Source organism: Aedes albopictus, chromosome 2, assembly GCF_035046485.1.
Source record: "Aedes albopictus strain Foshan chromosome 2, AalbF5, whole genome shotgun sequence".
NCBI classification, from domain to species: domain Eukaryota; kingdom Metazoa; phylum Arthropoda; class Insecta; order Diptera; family Culicidae; genus Aedes; species Aedes albopictus.
Window position 1 is genome coordinate 334,507,526 of NC_085137.1, and position 20,635 is coordinate 334,528,160.

Consider the following 20,635-nt stretch of genomic DNA (forward strand, 5'->3'; position numbering starts at 1 on the left):
CGTGAACTTTATGAGCCCAGCACCCTACCATGTTTACAACACACCTCAAAATTGCACTTATAAGGAACCGGGGTCCCGCTGGGGACTCGAGTGCACCTTGAGGTTACTTACCTTGAACTCATTTGCCTAATAATATGTTGTCATAATCGGTGCGAATCTATCCGTATTGAAGCATAAAGCACAACAAACACCAGAAAAGAGCGAACGAAATCGAGAAACAATCGAAGCACTTGAGTGCGAACAAAGGAACTGTGACAGGCACCCGGCTGAGAGCACAGGAAGAGCGACCCCTTAGAGGATTCGCAACGAGTACCCATCAAGAGACGAGGTGCTAAACTTTACCTGTTTTTTTCTAAAATGCGCAGGTAACTCCTAGGGATCAATGAAATTCCGTTGAAGAGAGACGAGGATCGGTCGCTTTTGTGCTCCGCGAAGGATCCCAAAGAAATCAAGAATGAAACATATTCGCTTCGATCTGTGAGGAATGGGCGAAGAGATGGATGAATCAGAGGAAGAGGCGACCGTAGTCGTAAATGGAATGTCTGAGAATCATCCAGACTCGTTCGCGCTATTCATTTCGTGCCGTTTTTTTTTTCGTCCATCCTCTGCTTCTCCGGATTCTCCGTATCCCGGCACAATGGGGGTAATCGATTGGAGAAATAGGAATTCGAAATCACGTCGTGGCCGTTGGGTTCGCCTGGAAGAAGGTTGACTGGAGGCGATCACTAGACAGGGTCTTTTTTTTTCTATGTGAGCCGTCGTTTTTGTTTTGGTGGAATCTGAATGAATATGCACATTTTTCAGCTGGCTAATAGGTGCACATCGATCATAGGTTGTTCGTTGCAGATAGTTTTGGCTTTGGGGAAGCTGTCTATGGAATGGCCGAGAACACAGTCAATGAATGGATTGTTTTAAATCTAACCAGTGATTATTATCAACTTTGTACATAAGTCTTTTTTTCTAATCTCAGTACAGTAACTTTCGTTCATTGCACTAAGCTTTCAGCCCAGTTAGTGAAAGTTTTCCACTTAGTGGGCTGAGTTTTCAACCATCAAATAATCTCTAACAATAGAGATTCAGCCCAGATAACACAAAGTCTTATATGATGTCGAATAGGATGCTAAAGTGGAGGCCATATGCGTACCTGCTTCCATTTAACCACGTGTAAAGTGTGCGTATATCGCCTACACTTTTGCATCCTGTCTAACATCATATGCGATCGTAAGTTGACGATTTGTCGAGGTTGATAGCCTCCCCTATCAACCTCGACAAATCGTGCTTCACGTCAAAAAGTGACGTTTGACTTCGTTTTAACTGGGTTATGCTCAACTAAACGTAGCCCAACGTACGAAGGTCGGCTGTAATTGTTTAGAAACACTAGGGCATCCAACGTATTTTGGACACAGCGTTATGCCAATAAATGTTGGGCACTTTGTTTTTGTCGTGAGTGTGCAAAAAATATTGGCGTTTTGATATATTTTGCTGTCAATATTACACACGGTAAAAAATATGCACTCTGATATGAACAGATTGGCACTTGAATTCGCACTACTGTCCGAACAGTTTGTTATCATCTAAATATCAGTTGAAAAAGAGCATCCAATGCCTCTTCAGTTTTACTGGAAGTGCACTTCAATTCACTGTTGACAATGTTTTGATTTCAAAATAAAAAATTAAAAAGTGAACCCCCGCAACACCAAGATTCGATACTAGGACCTTGAGAGTCACAGTCTTCTGCACTACACTACTTCACATCTGATAATGAGGTGCGAATCGAAGCGAAACACTTTCTGCCACCTGTCATTTTTATTTACTTTTATGCCCAAAACAGTTATTACCAAATCAACAGTTTTTCACTTTGGATTGTATTGCTTTGTACATAAGTGCAAATCTAAGTGATTTTCAGTTAATTTCTTCGGTGGGTTTGTTTTGGTTCTCAAATCAAAACTGACAGCATTGTTTAAAAGGAAAAGAATTTCTAATCATGTTTATTGGGACGTTGAATAGTTAAAGGATTTTTCCCTTACATCCAGCGTGCAGATTTTTTACCGTGCATATTACATTATCATGTTATATGTTATACCTTTACTTGCTGATATGTCCAAGGATATGTCCCTTAGCGTACCAACCTGAATAGCTTTAAGTGATACAGCCGCAATCTAATAAACTACTTTTAGGACATTTCGAGCAATCATTTTAACCCGCGGTTAAATTTTTGTGTAAATGCAGTTTAATGTGCATTTTACCAACATCTCAGGGTTTTCGTGTAGTGTGTTTAACGTCGCTGTAAATTGTTTTGTTGTTGTAGTTGGCAAAAAATAAGCCGCCGAGTAAAAGTAAAGTTTTTAATTTGTTTACTTTTATCCATAACAGTTCATTAGATTCGTTTAAATGTTGGGCCTTAATTTTCGTGTCATTTGTGCCGGAGAGCTAATGAAGCTAGTTGCTCAATTCCTACGGTAACAGAATAAGCGGTGCAGCATAAATCAGTATAAAATCAGATCACGGTGTTAGGATTGGAAACTGTTTATGGAAATTACTGTCCCGGGATTGAATTTTTTGTCCATGCGTTTGCTGGATGGTTGTTCCCAACTTCATCGGAAGTGACCCACGCGAAAACAGTGGTTCCCCAAAGTTTTGCCAGATCGTGGTTCAGGGAAAAAAGTGCAATACAAGTGATGCAATGGATATCGGATTCATGCCATGGCAGTTCGTCAAGTATCCAAAACACTCGCCGTTCTCACTAGCTAAGCGATAAGTTTAAAGTTCCGACCTAGTTTCAAGGAGCATCTTAAGGGCGGACGGGACGGTCGAGGAAATATCCGCCATTGCTCTGTGGCTACTAAGATGGTAATCTCAGATTCTACTTCATATTTTGCAACAAAAACCTATCATTGTGTATGCTCACTTGCAGTGCATATGCTGATTGGTTTTCAACATCTTCAGTGCGATAGAACTCGAGATTACCATCTTCAAAATCGCGACGCAAATTGTTAGAAAGAGAGGCAAGACAGGAAAAATAACACGGCGTCCCGTTTCACCTTAAGCAGCTTTCGTGCTGGGGTGCAATTTCGAAGAGTTATGATCAAAAACAAACATATGCTTGATGAACAGGTAGATAATCGCCACTATTGAAAGTATATTTTGTTATAGGGAGTTATAGGAACTTTAGGTTACATGAGAGTAAATTTTATCCTACTAAGATTGATTTTAGACCACATTCAGTAATCAGATAATCAAGTCTTTCAAAACACTTGACAAACAAATTTAAAAGTTCATCCCATCCACCACTTTGGGTTTTCATCAGCAGCTTCTAGGGAAATCTCACAAGACCGCCTCCGTCGAAATTTATTTGCGCGATGGGCACGTGCTGGCTGTGGCGACCGGACGAGTATATCTTTTTTTTTTTTTTGCATGAATGAATGAATGAATATTTTCGTCTCTCTGCTGTGGTCTCTGTGCGAAGACAACGACGACGACGACAACGGCAAACGCGAACACCGACAAACTTGTTTTTTTTTGTGAGTCGATTTTTTCGCTTCATATTTTGTTTGTCATTGCTCACACTCGAGATTTGCCTGCTGGACTGTTGCCTCGGCGACGGAGATCACGTCCACACCAGAAGGCGGCGTTTGAGTTTTGCGAATATTTATTATGTAGGTAGGCCATGGTTCTCCTTGGTTGGCCTCTGATGCTGCACGGTGCAGACGGATGCCGTCCGTCCGGAAACGTAGGATAAAGGGAAGCAGTCTAGACTGGGACAGCTGGACAATTGCTGTTTAATGGAATTTCACTTAACGGATTTTGCTGGATGTTGCATCATGTAGTGCAGAAAGTAACGCCACAAACAGACGAAACACCTTGAATAATGCGCAAGTCTGTGGATATTCAATTTTCAACTAAGTTCAAAATGATCGTTAAAACAGTGGTAGATTAAATATGTTATAGTGTTACATCTGTTTGTTTATCTATGGTAACGCTAATGTATGTCTTACTTATGATTTGCTTTCACATACATCCAAAACTCATCCCAACAAACGTTTTATGTAACACATGCGTTACATATGAAACGTTTTTTTGATTTTGAAGCGAAAAGTGTTATAATTGCATTTCTACCACAATCAAATCAAGCTCATACGAACCTACCCTACAAAACGCTTTAAGATGTGTAGTTGCTTTAAGAAATTCTGAGTAGCTATCTTTGACTATGATCGACGAAATTAATCAAAGGACATCCCTATAGAACCATGCCAAAGTAACATTTTGATGACCAATCAGTCTTGTAAAGATTTAGAAAACCGTCATAAAACTTAATACTTTTTGCTTTGGTTTTATGATGGTTTTTAAGAACCATTTCTGGTCTACTTGATTGAAAAATGATACTTGGGTGCTTTCAGGCAACATTGTTTTGGTTTTTCTGTGGTGTCTACATCTCTAGCAACACCTTTGTGAAACTGGGAACAATTTGGTGGAACTCTAAGTAAAACTCTCTAGTTATTTAAGTGTCTTACCCCTAGAGTCGATATCAAACAATATTACGAATCGAATACTTTCACATTAAATGATTTATTCAACTGCCAGAAGGTTGAAACTTATATTTATTAAAATCAATCCATCCGACCACGTCCATCCCGCATGGCCGCATACACTTTTATCTTCTCACGTTTATTTATAAAGATTCGATTCTAAAAATACTCTTTTCAAAGTGTACTACACCTGCAACCCATAAGGCATCCCTCACGTTTTGGCAACATCCCTGTGCCGTCGTCGTTGGGCGGCCGGGAAGATCTCGGTATACGGGACCGCGGCTGCGGCGTAAGGCGTGCTCTGCAAGGTGTATACAGCGGAATTTCCCATTCCTACGTCAATGGACGATTTTTTTTTTCGTTCGCTCCTCTCATCATCCGCGAGCGAGCAAACAAACAAAGTTCGGCGGAGGCGCGGAATAGGGCCAGCCGGGGAGGACGGGCACGCGTTCAAAGACGCTCTACGCCCACACTCCGAAAATAAATCCGATATAAACGACGATGGATGGAGAGACGGACGGGCGTGCGGGCGGACGAACGGACGGTGGGATGATGATGGTCCCCTGACTGCTCCGCAGTCAAACGGAATGAAAATGAATGCGCTCCATCACTGACTGGCCTGGCCGCGCCGGCCGGCCATCGCACTACGGCCTCATCGTCACTCAGCAGACAGCGCAGACAGGTGCCACGGTTGTGTTCTTCCCACCTGGACTGGATAACAATGGCCCTGCGAAGATGACAGCATCCGCGGGGGCGGACTCAAGTGGTGGAGCCGTTCTTCCGCGATGATGAGACGCGTAGGGATGTCCAGTCTGCAGGTGATGTTCGGAACCTACGACATAATCAAATGGGCTATCCAAACCTTCCAACATTTGACCACATTAAACGGTTCACCTGTTGGGATGTCGCAAATTCAGATCAAATCGATCAGAGTGGTATTGCGAAACAAACGAAAATTCGTGGACATCCCTCAATATGCTGAAACATCTCTGAACCAATCGAAATCATTGACATATCTACCCGTCGATTGATTCTCGCCAAACTAGATAGCGAGGGCCATCGACGACAACGCCCACGGCCGCCAATTCGCGCCCATTTTGGCTTCCCATGAGCGTTTCCGCGTGTCGCGTTATCCGTCACCGCATGCGTTCCTCCCATAGCTAGGTCCACATCTGTCAGTCGTCGTCCATCGACGTTGTCGTATCGGCTCTACCACGCTTGTTTCCCTCCATCTCTCTTCCACCACAGCGCAGCACAGCATGCATGGTCGTTGGTCGGCCATCATAGGCATTTTATCCAGCTCCGAGCGAGCCACGAGCCATTGCGCGCTTTGCCGCACAACAGCTCTTCAACGCCCACAATGGTCCACAAAGCAGCGTGTCCGTAGTCCAACGTCCACAGTTATAGTGTTGTGGGTACAATTAGACACAACGGACGACGGGCACGTGCCCACAAGAGTTGGACCTCTGCTGCTGTAGGCTTTGGATCAACGGGGAGCGAGCGAGATGTGGGGAAAGTGCTTCGGTAAATACGCGGTTCTTCAACGGGCGATGTGTGCACGTATGTCCAATTTTGACAGTTAACCGTAAGTGGATAACTTGCGATGCTGCACCGATAAAAATAAGATTTTTATTCAAATGAAAGTGTTTTAGTAACAGTAGTTGCTACTTTATCACGATATCGAAGTCTCTTTGCTGAAGTATTCATCCTAGTGATGGCCAGGAAGCCGGAAATCATGTTACTCGTTTGATTGTAGTGTTCAAATAGATTATTTAAGCTCACATCAAGATGTCGAGGTTCCTACCGGAAATCTGGGAAGCCTTTTATTATCTAAAATTTTAAAATTATTGCTGCAAACTTGAGAACAAGTATCTACAGAAAAAGCAATTTGTAGGAGAATTCAACTCAGCGAACAATTCAGCAAGTTATGGGTCTAGAACCCTGGATGAGCATCAACCGCGTATTCTTCGAACCGTAGAACAAACCGAAGTGCATTGATGAACTAGTCCACTACTGTGGCCATAGCAAGGTTTCTAGTTCTCCTTGAACAAGCATTGAATTAGATGGCTACCGATTGATAACCCAATTGATGCTACCACACCTCCACATTGACAACGACATCTCCCATGCGATTTAGTTTATATTTTAACATTCCTCCTTAGAAAACCTCGAACCACGATAGTGTCCTCCTGTCTCTTACCTTTTCCTCACTCTAATCCTTGCGAAAGCGGTGTAGCTCCGATGCTTGCACCAGCTCTGTACCTGTTTACTCAGATTATCGTCTCGTCGTCTAGCTGCACTCTCTCAGCTCTATTCAACCATCAAACTTCTTAATACGACCCTCGAGCTTCTTCCGTTCTTTGACCAACCCGCAGTTATCCAGTTGTCCCGTATCACCTATCGTTTCCATGGAGTCTGTATTCCGTTACTTTCAAAACATCCGTCCATAGACCCCGTTCTGTCACTTCACGGTTTATGTGGACGATCCACATGAAGGTCGATGCATGCAGTGGAACATGCTTCTGAGCCCATAACTTGCAGGCCATCAAACTGGAGAGCTTCCGAATGATACCTTCGTGATCCATGAAAAAATGCTGCTCCTGGATCTGTGGCGTAGCGGCAGCGACTTGTTAAATGACGAAAGCAACGAGAAGTGAGATCCGTGGATTGCTCGGCTCACGAAGAACGAAAATATGAAGATCTTCCACTACTACTTCCAAACTTCGACGTCAGTAGATTTGAAATGCTGCAGCTCACGGGTAACGCGACAGAAGGAGGAAAATATTGGCGATCGTGGCAGTTCTATCATCAACTCGAGTTGAAAGCCTGGCGAAGAAGGCTATACCCGCGATGTAATTCCACTGAGGTGAGTTTCAGCGAGCAGAAGCGTATCTGTGGCGATTGACAAAAGCCGATGACTATGAAGAAGAGGTCTAGACGATGACGGAGAACCGTGAACTTCCCCGCCCGTTTTTTGGAGAGTGGAATATTTCGAATGGAAGGCAGGGTAGCACAGAAGTTTGTTCTTCCCTTTCGAACTCCTGTTCCCAGATATTCCATAGAAATTGCACGGATCCGGCAACTTTCCCGAATTGAACTCATCACTTCCGCTGCCTTGATCATTGGTGTATACATGCCTTATACGATTCGAGTGTTCGTTTAAGTCCCGTTCCCACCTTTCAGTGATTTTGTCGATCTTTTATAGGTTTGTTCGTAACCCGACAGACTTCTCCAGCGTTTTCTCTACTTCCCCTGAATTGCCTAAAACTCCGATATTTTTTACTGTGCTCTTCCCGTTCACCGATCGCGCCAGTTTTCCTCCATTACTCTATTCGGGCCAGATCACGGAAGCAATTTTCCAGTCCCAGCCGCCCAGCCAACCAACCAGCAGCAGCAGTGCCACAGAGCAGTGGATATTTTCTTTTTCTCCGCACAGCTACCCCGCCTGTCTGTCACGAAAACGGCGACGACTACCGCGAGTGTCTGTCCCGTCCGTAGCCCGTAGTGTATGATATAAATGAAATGTAGTCCGCGCGCCGCGCCGTTTGCAATAATTCGCTTCCAAGAAATACCTTTGCCAACTGCATATTATACGCAGAGCTGCTGCTGCACTCTGCAGCCAGAAATGCACTGCGTACTTATCGACCGACCAGCTCACTAATTGCGGCTCATTTCATACTGCTGCCTGCGATCGATATAGCTGCATTTAGGGCACATGTCCCAGGCGAAACGAACGGCCGATCATGCATATGACAGCTAATCAGGTTAGCTGAACGAACATGTGTTTCGTTAAGTTCGATTACCGCTGTGCCAGAGTATGCCTCATGCGAGTATGTCACAATTGTTATCACTCGGACCGTTTCGATGGATTCCTCGTGTCAAACTCAAATCGCATAACCCGTCGAGCGATGATCATGCACACGATCGTCATAAACAGATCGCTCTGCGGAGGAAACGGTAACTGTGCTGAACGATAAACAGCACTCCTCCAACAGCACGCAAAATGCGATATTTTTAGACCGACGACGAGAAGTCGTTTGCCCCTTTCGTTGAGTTTTGCGCGCACTCCGACGATGATGGCTGGAGTGCTGCTGCTAGAGCTCCGCATGTGTCTGATCCGTCGTAGCCCCCAAGATCTAAGAAACGTTCTACCGCGCAACGAAACCGGAAGTCACGATCATCGTCGCCGCCTCCGGCACAAATGTTTCACACATTGTGAGAAATGCGGATCAGTACGGTTGGGCACGGGAGCATGAATCGACAGAAAAGCGCGAATTCGGTCAGTTGACAACTTAACGAAACTATCCTCGTCAATATGCTGAGGAAGCATAGTGCGGTGAGGTGAGGTGGCGCGCAGTCAATAATGTCCCTGACGCCAGTGTAATCAACAACAATCCGGAGCTGGTCGTCGCGATCGTCGTCATCATCGTCGTTCGACCGTCACACGCACACTTGGAACGAATAAAAATGAAAGAAAAAAATGAGAATACCGGACAGTCAGCATTCCATTCGAATTGAACGAACGAACGACGCGACGGCCACGACGAATGACCGAAAAAAGGCAATTGGAGAAGAATTAGCAGCAGCGTGGCCCGAGAAAATACAGAACTCTAAGCATTTTTGTAGAATTCTTTGTTTTTTCCTTTTTCGTTGAACTGGATACTGAAACAACAGTCACTTCATTGACATTGATCACTGCGATCGTCGTCATCATGATCGTCATTATAGGTTTTCTATCACTGAACGTTTTGGGAAGGGATCTTCAATATTTTTTGTCTATTAGTCTATCAGTTAAATCATAATTTCAGAAGCGTCCGAAGTCGACTACCGATGATCACCATTATTTCGACAATGAAATGATAAATTTCTTAAACTTGTGCTCGTCAATCGATAAACCCTAGTACCCCGATCGTCGTTCTTTTGCTTGATGTGGATTTCTGTCCGTTTTTTTGGTGTCACCTTTCAGCTGATTCACGACAGTCATAAAAGTCGTCCACGCTGCAGGGGTGCACCCCGTTCGCTGAATGAAATTTAATATCTCTTGTGAAGCTTTAATCGTCCCAGTGTTGACCACCACCACAACTCCCCACTACCGTCACCAGACAGATTGATGTGATATCAGTAATCGACTCCGTTTCTGTTTATTTGCCCCGCGCTACCGTCGGCCAACCGTTCCCTCTTGCCCTTGCGTGTGTTGATCTATCTCCGCCAGGCCAGAAGAAACCAGAGTCCGTTATCGGTCAAAACAAAATTGCTGCGCGCGTCACGTTGTCGGATCCGAAGACGACGACGACGACGACGACAGCGAGGACGCCGTCTCACAGTGGTTCCGCCGTTGGTAAAAAACGTAAAAAATACAACATTGGTATTGTTATAAACCAGAACTTCAACAGCACATTGTCAATCTTATTATTTCACGCCTACAAGTTATACAACCGCATCATCTTCAAATAATCATTTTTTTTACGCCTGGCATCTACGCACTAACGTGTACCCTTTGCTAAACAACCATATTCTATAATCCCTTCATTACAACCTGACGTAACAGGTACCAGCACTTCTGAAGACGCTTGTTACTTTGCCAGTTAAAGCATGGTTTTTCTATTTGCTTCCGTTTATCAAAAATTATAATAAACACGATTTAAGTTTGCTTTTCCTAATAGACGGAACCACTGTGCGTCCGTCGCCGCCAGTTGATGATTTACGACACCACAAAAGCACCACTAATGAATGTCTTTTCTGATTTCTCCCTCTCTTGCAGAAGGCGATTAAAACGATGACGGATCTTGGTGGACCACGGCTGAAAACAACCCATCGAAGCCGCTAGTGTAACGAGCTACATGGATCGCAGAAATGGCGGCGATCCTTTGGCGCCTCCTCGGCCCCCTAAGTCCTTGCCTCGTGTTCATCGTCCCCGGGCTCCCGAGCCGACCATAATGAGCGCTGCCAACAGTATCACCAGCCACCAATCGCCAGCGATCAACAGCGCCAATAACAACAACAACAATACGACGATCAGTACGATCACGAATCGAAGTCTCCATAACGTACCGCAACTGTCACCAAAACCTAGGAATCTAAGCTCTTCCAGTTCTCCTGCACGTAACCTTAGTAGCAATAATAATATTTCATCAATTCCACCGCCGTTGCCACCTCAAATAGCGCCCCTGACGCCGCTTCACACCCGAAGCAGTAGCAACAGCAGCAGCCTCAGCAGTAGTAGTCATCATCATCATCCGCAACTCCACCATCTTCCTACTAGTAATAATAACGTTAGTAATAGTCTAGCTCAGCCAGCAAGTACCTTCTCGCGACGACGTCCACCGGCAGCTTTACCAACCATCTCGATACCGAGCATTTTGAGCCCTAGCATAGAGACGCCAGCGTCGAACACGACGACAACGTCTGCCTCATCCCCGGTCACCCTGGCTGCGCCTAGACCTGAGAACGAAAGGCTTACTAACGAGTATGTCGATACGCCGTTTAGTAGACTGTCGCCTGCAGCGAACCGTCAGCGGGGGCAGCATGCTTTTGGACCCGCGACGACCACCGGGTCGGCGACGATCACGACCCCTCCGGTGGCGTCCGGCATCGATCCGCACCGTCAACTATCAGTATCGCAGCAAACCCAGAATCGATTACATTCGCCTAGCACTATCCATAGTAGCAATAGTACAACGGTGTCGACCCTCGGTAAGCCTATCGGATCCACGGCGACGACCACTACGCTGCACAGCAGCAATAGGAACTTTAACAATAACACAATCAACACTAGGCCAAACCAATTACCGCTGGGACACACGCAGTCGTCGGTGGCGGCGACGACCACAACCACGACGGGAACGACCGGTATACCCTTGTCGGGAGCTCCAACGATACAGTCAGCAGCGACATTGCCAATCACCAAACAACCAGTATCAAACAACTTTAGCAAAGACTCACCGGCAGCCGGTCTGCACGAGCTTGACATCGATCTGCACCCGTCGAATGGTGATCTACTTAATTCCATCACCTGCCCTCAGTGTAAAAAGTGCCGGTGCGAAGAGTGCCAGCGACCCCGACAACTACCCTCCCGGTGGCTTTGTGACAAAACCTGTCTCTGCAGTGCGGAGACCATCATCGACTACGCTTCCTGTCTATGCTGCGTCAAGGCGCTGTTCTACCACTGTTCGAAGGACCACGAGCTGGAACGAGAAAGCGACACCGTATCCTGTGCGGACGACCCGTGCTCTTGTGTTCCCCATAAGCGAACGACCCGTTGGGGCTGCCTGGCGGCCCTGTCGCTTGCACTACCCTGCCTATTGTGCTACTGGCCGATGCGGGGTGGTGTTGCCGTCTGTGCGAAATTGTACGCTAAACATTCCCGACACGGCTGCCGTTGTCAGTCACAGAACGGTGGCAGTCTCGCCGACAGTATCCTCACCGGCCTGGGCAGTGGCGGTCTCGGCGGAGGTGGCAACGGTGGCTCTCAGGGTGGCAACGGTGCCAGTCTGGATCACGATAGCAATATCAGCAGTAAATTCTCCGACGTCAACAGTACCAGCCCGTTCGGCAAGGGACACCACCACAACCATCATCATCATCATCATAGTCACCACCACCATCATCATAACTCGGGGGATCTTACGCCCGAAAAGCGCCTGCTCGATTCCAGTCCGGAGTACTGATATATGCTGTATCTGTAAGCGGGCAACGAAGGGGGCAGCAGCAGCTGATGCCATTTTCGAGAAACGAGGCCCGCTGGCAGAGATCATCATCACGATCGCATCCGGCGTTCAACGGTAAACAATAGTAGGTAGTAGTAATAATAATAAACTCGGCGCGAGCGCGCAACAGACAATGCACGCACCCGAGCGTACTCAACAGGGTGGCCACAAAAAAATCGGAATCTAAATTCCCGCATTTTTCTTTCGCATTTAATCTGAATTTCGTAAATTCCTACAGAGATTCTGCTGTGACTCACGAATAAGTCAGAAAGTCGGCCCAGGAACACCTTCAGAAATTGAACAGAAGCTCTGAGCTCTAGAATTTCTATTGAAATTCGTTGGAAATGGCTCTAATTCCGTTGTTTCACAAATTCTGTTAAAATCTACTGCAAACTCTTCTCTAATGCCATCTAAAATGTATTTGAAAATTGCAATTTATAAAATTCATAACTTTATTTCCCGACTTTTCCTCCCAGTTTTCCAAATATCCCGAGTATGTGGCCACCCTGGTACTATGTGGCTATATGTTGTAGGTAGAAGGGAAACAAAACGACAGAAAAATGAAAACAAGCGAAGAGCAAAGTTCGAAGCATATAATAGGAACGGGAGAAATGTTTTTTAATTATAATTTAACCAAAGACTGCAGACTATTATTGAGTTATGTTTTTTGATATAAATAATGTTTTTCGTGTAATGCAAGCAAAACGAACCGACGACGAGGAAGATGCAAATCTGTAAATTATCCACTAATATACGGGCTTAACTGGAAGGATTGCTTCACGCGCAGATCGAGGACGAAGCAGGACAAAAGTCGAATTATAAAGTCGAATTATAGAGTCAAAATACTACCCACTACTGCTACTACTACTACTATTACACACTACCTTCCTACTACTGCTAGGTTTCGTTACAGAAAAAAATGAATCAATACAGCTACAGTTACTAAAGAAATTCGAGGAGCAGGTAGATCCATTAGGACGCGGGAAAGATAACTAATTTATTCTAACTGTATACAGATTTTTAAGGCAAACACGCAATCTCTCAATTTTCCAGAGAGGTTAAGATTTTTTTAACTACTGAGAGTGGAGAATGCGTTCGCGGCAAAAGGTTGGAAGTTAGACGGAGCGAACCGCGTTCTTCTTGTGTATAGGGAATTAGATAGGACATTTTCCAAATGGCTAGGCGGCGTTGCGAATTCAGGAAAGGGTGCACGCGAGTGTGTATCAAGGCGTGAGAACGAGGAATCTGGAACTGTTGTTTTCTATTCGTAAATGCGTAGTTTATTTCCTACCTTTCGTTTTGTTTCAAGCAAACAAGTGTACGGAATATTGCAAGAGTACGACTGTTTCCGCGGTATTTTAGAAATATCGCGGAAAATGTGAAAAATTTTGAAAAGTTCTGATTGCGCGCAAGTCAGCGGCCGGCTAGACACGAGAGGTTAGGCACCAGCTACAGGAGAACAATGTAAGAACGAGGACTCTCGAAGCAAACGGGATGGAACAGAGTTGAACAAAATCATGTAAATAGTTATACATATTTATCCAAAAAAACCAAGCGACTAATTTAATGTAGGGCGCCCGTGTGGCAAACAAAGAAACTATTTTCTTAAAAAACTGTGTACGATTCTAGGATGCTGTATATAAACCGATAGGAAGCGGTTCGCAAAGAAACTGAATAAAGGGAAAACAGATGATAAGCATATTTATATTTAAATACACGCGAAAGAACCACTGAAAAAAAATGTAATATATTTTGGGAATGTTCTAGTTTTGTGTCTGAGGCAGAGAGAAAGAGAGTGTGTGAGTGTGTCTACGAGCGATTGTTCCACGTGACCGTGAGTGCTTGGAAGAGCGACAAAGAGTGTGCATGCGGTATGTTATTCTTCTGTGTAAATATTTACCACACAGGAAAAAAGGAAAGAAAGCAACAAATCAGCATTATCCGGTATGAGCCAATTGTATTTCAAGCGAAAACAAAATCCGCTGCGAAGCGACTACGAAACGTGGAAAACAAACATGCGATCAGTCAGTCAGTCCGCTCAGTGAGTGTTCCGAAAAATCGTGCCCGATAGGTTCAAAACAAAGGGGTTCAGTGTGTTGTTTAGCGGCAGCTTCGGCATCGGAAACGCGCGATCGCGTCCACGTGGTGATGGCGGCAAAAAGACGCTAATCACGCGTGTGAATCGACTGTGGAATGACAAGTATGCAAAAATTATCACGCTCCCAATCACTGGCTGCCAGAGCCAGAAGCAAACAAACAAACAAAAAAAAAACACGAACTCAAGGTTCAACGGGTGTGAATGTACTTTTCGCGATCAGCTCAATGCCTCGTCGTCAGTAAATACCAAAGTCTCCGGCCCTGCTGCTGGCTACTGGTCAACGCTGCGGGAAAAAATCGGTTCATTGTTATTTAAATTGATAAAAGCGTTGATTAAAGTGATGCATTCACCACGTTTCCGTAAATGTTTTTTTTCTTGCTGAGCTGATGTGAATGTGTGCGTGAAAGTGCTTTTGCCAGGGCCGGGGGGCTCTCCAATGGAAGGCAGCGCTGTTTTTTGTTGGGAGATATTTTTTCCGGCGTCGTCGGCGATCGATCGTGGAGGGGCTTGACCGCGCGCCTCAACTGACTTAACAGATTGTAGGAACACTTTGGAATCCGCTTTACGACGTGTGTATTGAAGGAGAACGATTCCACCAGTGCGCCCGCCGCCGGCCGTCCCGTAGAGAGACGTGAAATATTTAAACGTCGGTGATAACCTATATGGTTGCAAGCAAACATAAATAACAGATAATATTTCAGTCAGTGGCGCTGTGAGTGCACGAACGGAAACCACGAGTGAGAAAGGAACACTGCTTGACTTTACAGTTGATGCGAGCATTGAGCCATATTTATGGAGCAAATTATCATTTCGACGAATTTGCTTGAATGGATATAAATTTTAACTTGTTTTCGACAGCACAAGACATGGATTTTGGCTCCGCAGAGTTATATACTCAATTGAGCCTTGAACAGACAAAATATAATACACTTTTGTCAATGAAATGTACTGTGTTTTGCCATGAAGTTGATAAAAAGGATTACGCTATAGTTTTTAAGCAAATTTTGTGTCGCTCCCCTTGATCTGTCAAAATAAAACGCCAACAGCGATGCGATGTTTTTCGCATGCGCTTATGCTGCAGTATGATGTTTTCCAAGTGTACATTGGCCGGACTCTACAGTGCAGTAGCAGTTATTGAATTTCATTCAATAAGTGAAATGAAAGTATCGAACGTCTTGTACAGGTTAAGGGGAGCGACACTAAATAAACCAAAATAAAAAAAATGTTTTAAGACATCGCTTTAAAAGCCCCAAAATGATTCACTCATTCATGATAGATGCAATCCATTCAATCAGATCGACTAAAGTCCATATAAATTCGCCACATACGTCAACGCTCTGACGATAGCAAGGTGCTCCCGTAAATTCACCTTCCCGACAATGATCTTGCTCTCTCGCTCTCGACAACTCTTCCTGGAAATTGAAAATAATCGATTTTCATTTTTCTCCAGTTCGTTCTCCGGCCCGTTTCCTGATAAATATATGGGTTGTTAAGCGAAACGAATCAATAAAGGTCTCTGTGCAGCAGAGCACGGCATAAGGAGTCCAAAATCAGAACCATCTGTTTTACGGACGACACGGAGATCTCAACTCTCGAGGAACGAACCAAACAAAAAAGAAGAATGCACGCTATCTTTTTTTTCTTTTCAGCAGAACTCCTTTTCTATACGGTCCTTATTCAGCCATACGGTTCCCCGGACAAACGTCGATTTTTTGAAAGGGAAATTATGTTTTATGTTCTCGTTTTTTCTGGAATCTGAGATAAAATATTTTCGAGGGTCGTCCGAACCGCGGACGACCGTCGTTCATCGTCGTCGTCACCAAAGACCGGTGATCCCGACCTGAAATGGAACCCGAACCTCATCCGTTTCGTCGTCTCCGTTCGTGCTATGGCGTAATCCATGCTTTTATCGTTCGTTTCGTTGAGGTTAGGTACCGAACCCGAAGAATCAATACGTGCCCTGCATGCAGCATGATCGTGTGTTTTTTTATGAATTTCCTGTCTAATTTATCAAGCCATGAAAGTCGTCGTCTCCACTCACTCTCTCATTCTCTCTGTCCCGTGCTGTCGCCTTCTGTCTCCCCGCTTTTGAAGGGTCCAGCCGGACGGAGCGCTCGTTCGTGTGACGCAGCGACGGCGAGGAATGTGAGCAAAACGAACGCAGAGTGTAGGAAATCTCAACTCAAGTAGAACATTTATCTTTGGAGATTTCCTCTTTCGAAACTGGGCCCCGGACGGGCAGAAAATCCAGCAGAAGCACTGACTGCGCGCGCCGTGTGTTGCCTTTTGAAAACAGGAAACGACTGCCATTTTCATTCATTAAATTTTCGAATGCGCGCTGTGTGTCTGACGAAATGACGGGAGAGATGGTCGCCACGTACGGGCCGCACGGAGTCGCAACAGCGATCTCGCTGGCGGTGCCGAATCGGTCCAGGTAGAAGCAACGACCGATCGGCTTCTGGGCCGTTTTCTGCAGATTTTTTTCAATGATCTGGCATTTAATATGGTTGACATTTCATTTCAAATCAAATGGTTATTTTCTTTCAGTGTAGCCCGACTTTCAATGTTCTTTTAGTGCCTTTTTATTGACAATGGGTTCCTAAAGTTTAAACTAGATTTTTTAGAGTAAACAACAAAACAAAAGTCCTAGAGTACACGTTTACTCATTATTTTATGTTATTATTGGTTCTTGTTGAACATTTTATTCAAATTCCTAATCTAGTGTCCCGCTCCTAGTTTGAAACTCATATTTTGAGTGATTTTTTACCGTGTATGTGATATTGACCAATCCAAATTCCTGTGTGGTAGTGGTTTGTGTTCAGATTTCCCGTGTTAATCTATCTGTAAGAACTTTGTAAACATCTTTTGTTCTCACGTATATGGATAGGCTTGCAGTAGGTTTCGTGAGACTTTTTTAGAACAACTCAATAGGGACATTTTTGAATTCCCACTTTGAAATTTGTCGAATTTCATCACGTCATGGTTGACCTTATAAGTCAAACTAGAACTTTTTTTCGTTTTACTGATTACATATAACGTTATTATTCCACATTTACATCCCTAAATGTATGTGTTGTTTTAATCAAAATATCTGATTTGATCGTAATATTTAATTAAAACGAGATTTTGCCTCCAATTATATAAATGCACGTGTTTACAATAGATGCACGTGCTTACAACTTCTCGTGGAATGACCTTCTCCGAAGATGCGTTTTGTAATCAGTAATATACGGATCTTTCATATGGAAAGGGCATCACCTCTCTTTCAAATTCGATTATTTTGAAAATGGGCGAAAACAGAGACTGATCAAAAGAGTAATCTTCGCCTACTTGAAGAGATGAGCCAATGAGCGCAATCGAAAGGGCTTCTGAAAAATCGAAAACACTAGCAAACATTTTGCGTCGCAGCTTTTGTTATTGTTGTTTTTTTTTTTGGGCAGATCTTCTATAGTCGATCAAATTAAGTATTCTCTCACGATAGTTTGCCAAAACACATGACGCTCCACCGATCGTAACCGCCATTCACTTGTTGGCCCTTGTTTCTCTATCGTTTCACGAGATGAAGGGGCGACTATCGCGTTCGGTTTCTTACATCCACTTTCGAATAGAATGAGTGGGGAGTCAGTGTCAAGTAATCTCTTTACTCGGAATGAGTTACCAAAGACAAACAGACGTAACACTTGCGAAATTTCCATCGCCCACGCTTTTAACGATCATTTTAAATTTTCATAGTTGTGGCTTTCACAACCAGAGGCACGCGCATCGTTTTTCTATGCGTTTGACGTTTCACACTAGCGCCTTCTGTTGACGATATTGCACAACACAGTGATTCGTGCAGCTTTTCCACCAGGTGATGGTAGTGTGAACTGGGCGATGGATTTCCATGAAAATCGTTCAAGGTGTTACGTCTGTTTGTCTGTGGAGTTACCTTTTGTCATGATGGGTGTGAAAGAACCACAGTTTGGGATTGTATACGCACCTGATCCAGGTTGCATATCAACACCGTGAACCCTCGTTAATTTGAACGGCATTTTATGCAAATAAAACGAGGTAATTTTTTCGTTTTAATTTCTAGTAACCCTATGTGCATCAGAAAACCGAACTTCTGGTAACCTTATTTGCTGTTCTGTTTTGATTATGCGTTTCAGTTCACCCAGTTCCGTGAGAAAAGAGACGTTTCAACCATTTATTGATTGACCGATGTGTTGATAAGCGTGTTTCTGGTTTAAAAGGGGAAGACAGTATGAATTTTTTTTGGGAGAAAGATGATGTTGGATCCGTTTCACCCGCCATTCCCTTTCAAACCGAAAACGTCAAACGATCATTTGCGCTTCCTCGATCATTTGCTTCGCGCAGCACGACAAGAAACACTCCCAAACCGTATGCGCTATCCTCTGCTCGGTGGGCTTGTGTGCGAGTGTTTTTATTTCTCGTCTTTTATAAATAACATTCATTCATAAAACTTATATTTAAGTTGGGTGAAAATAAAGCGGATGTTGTAATTTTTCGCGCTAAATTTAAAACGAAGAAAACACGCTTCTCAACTGCGCCGCGATACTGCCACTAATGGTCGAGAGTTTTCATCGTGGGTGACGCCATGGAAAGCGATCCGCGTTCAGGTCGAAGCTGCTGCCACATTTAACCCAATCTGTTGCAAATCAACCAAGCGTTCCTACAGGAAAAAAAAACTGAAAATTGGTAAATTCTAACAAACGTACCTAATCGATTGATAATTGGAACTAATGTAAAAAATAAAAATCCTTAAAGCGCAATGGATACACCAGAATTTTTTATGTAGCCAAATGTTTTGAACGTTTCGACCGAAAAAAAAACTTAATGCTTGTCGTATTTTACAGTATGCGATGATTGTACTGAACCGCAAAAAGGAAAACAATTGAATTGCCTTAATGTAAACAAAAACCAATACTTATGACGTTTTGTATGCTCGTCCAACGCAAACGAACACATTTCACGCGAATTTGTTTTGCATTTCTTTCCTTTCGAATTACGATGAATGGCTTTTTTTTTGTTGAGTATGGAATTTAAAGTTTTGCTTAAATCGGAAACAAGAAGATTGTATTTTTTTTGTTAATGAGCAGAATAAACCGACTAATAGGGAGAAGAAATTATGAAGGAACTAAGCCGTGAAAAAGGTGGTAAAAGTTGAAAATGATTTCGTGTAGGATTTAATTTCCAGTATTATCTAGTCGTGCATTATAATGTAGCAGAAATACAAAAAAATAACCGAAAAAAAAATAAAAACCACGCTAGCAGACCAGGAAGACAGAAACATTATTCAGTAGGCTGATACACTAAAAACACGAAGCAGAAAAAAACTAAACCCGAATCTGTACATTGTTTATGCGATCCAGAAGTTTGAACGATTTAAAATCTCAACATATTTTTGGCAAATATTCAGAATTTGTTGGTACCATTGTTTTATAATCTATTGACATTTTTCGAGCGAAATTGTTGAAATTAAATTTACAAATTTTTAGAGAAAAATTCTAAATTTAAAACGTTAGAAAGCACTGCTAAAACAAGCTATATCTAGACAATGAAAAATGTCCAAAATCTCGATGTCAGACAACAAAAGAAAGCACATAATCTTATCAGCATTAGAAAGAAAAACTTTAAAATTATAAACTGAAGATAATTAAGCAGAAACAACACATGCGCTATATGATATAAAATAAAGTGGAATCATTACATTGTCAACTGTACCTAAGCTGTTATTTTTTTTTAAATAAATGGATGAAATTAAACAAACAAGAACGATGTCAAATATATTCTCAATTTCCTAACAAGCCTTTAACAATGTCTCTCATTCAAAAAACCGGTAACTACTGCACATACACATACGCATACACCGACGATTGAACCATTCGATCTACGCAACACAAAAATACTCTCATACTCCTCCCATTTAAGAAACACCGATAAAATTTCCTTTGATTATTTAACCTATCGTCAAAATACCCCATCCAACCACATTCTCATACCCACTCACACATGGTTAGCATTATATAAAAAAAAAACACGCATTCGTTGGTATTTCCCTTGTTCTCAAATAGATAGCCGCAAACATTGTCGACACTTACACCCATGGAAAATAACCGGACCGAGTATAGCCAAAAAAAACTAAACTGTCCCTTAATAAAAACAAAATGAAAACCCCTGGCGCGACACGGAGCCACCGCGCTAAAGAGAACAACCGCAAAACAATTTGAACTATAAGAGAAGAAAAGAATGAAGTATAAAATTATTGTTTTTTTTTTTCGTTCGGTAGATACACAAAGAAAATG

The 20,635-nt window shown here is 43.4% G+C and overlaps 1 protein-coding gene across 2 annotated transcripts in view; it reads left to right on the plus strand.

The window, feature by feature from the left end:
• Positions 1-20,432, plus strand: part of LOC109398004 (protein sprouty) — a 54,549-nt gene extending 34,117 nt beyond the window's left edge. For both annotated transcript variants that reach the window (XM_062852545.1, XM_062852546.1), the window contains exon 2: positions 10,288-20,432. In XM_062852545.1, the coding sequence (XP_062708529.1) occupies positions 10,367-12,193 (1,827 nt within the window). In that variant the 5' untranslated portion in view covers positions 10,288-10,366 and the 3' untranslated portion in view covers positions 12,194-20,432. The remainder of the gene's footprint in view (positions 1-10,287) is intronic.
• Positions 20,433-20,635: the final 203 nt, after the last annotated feature.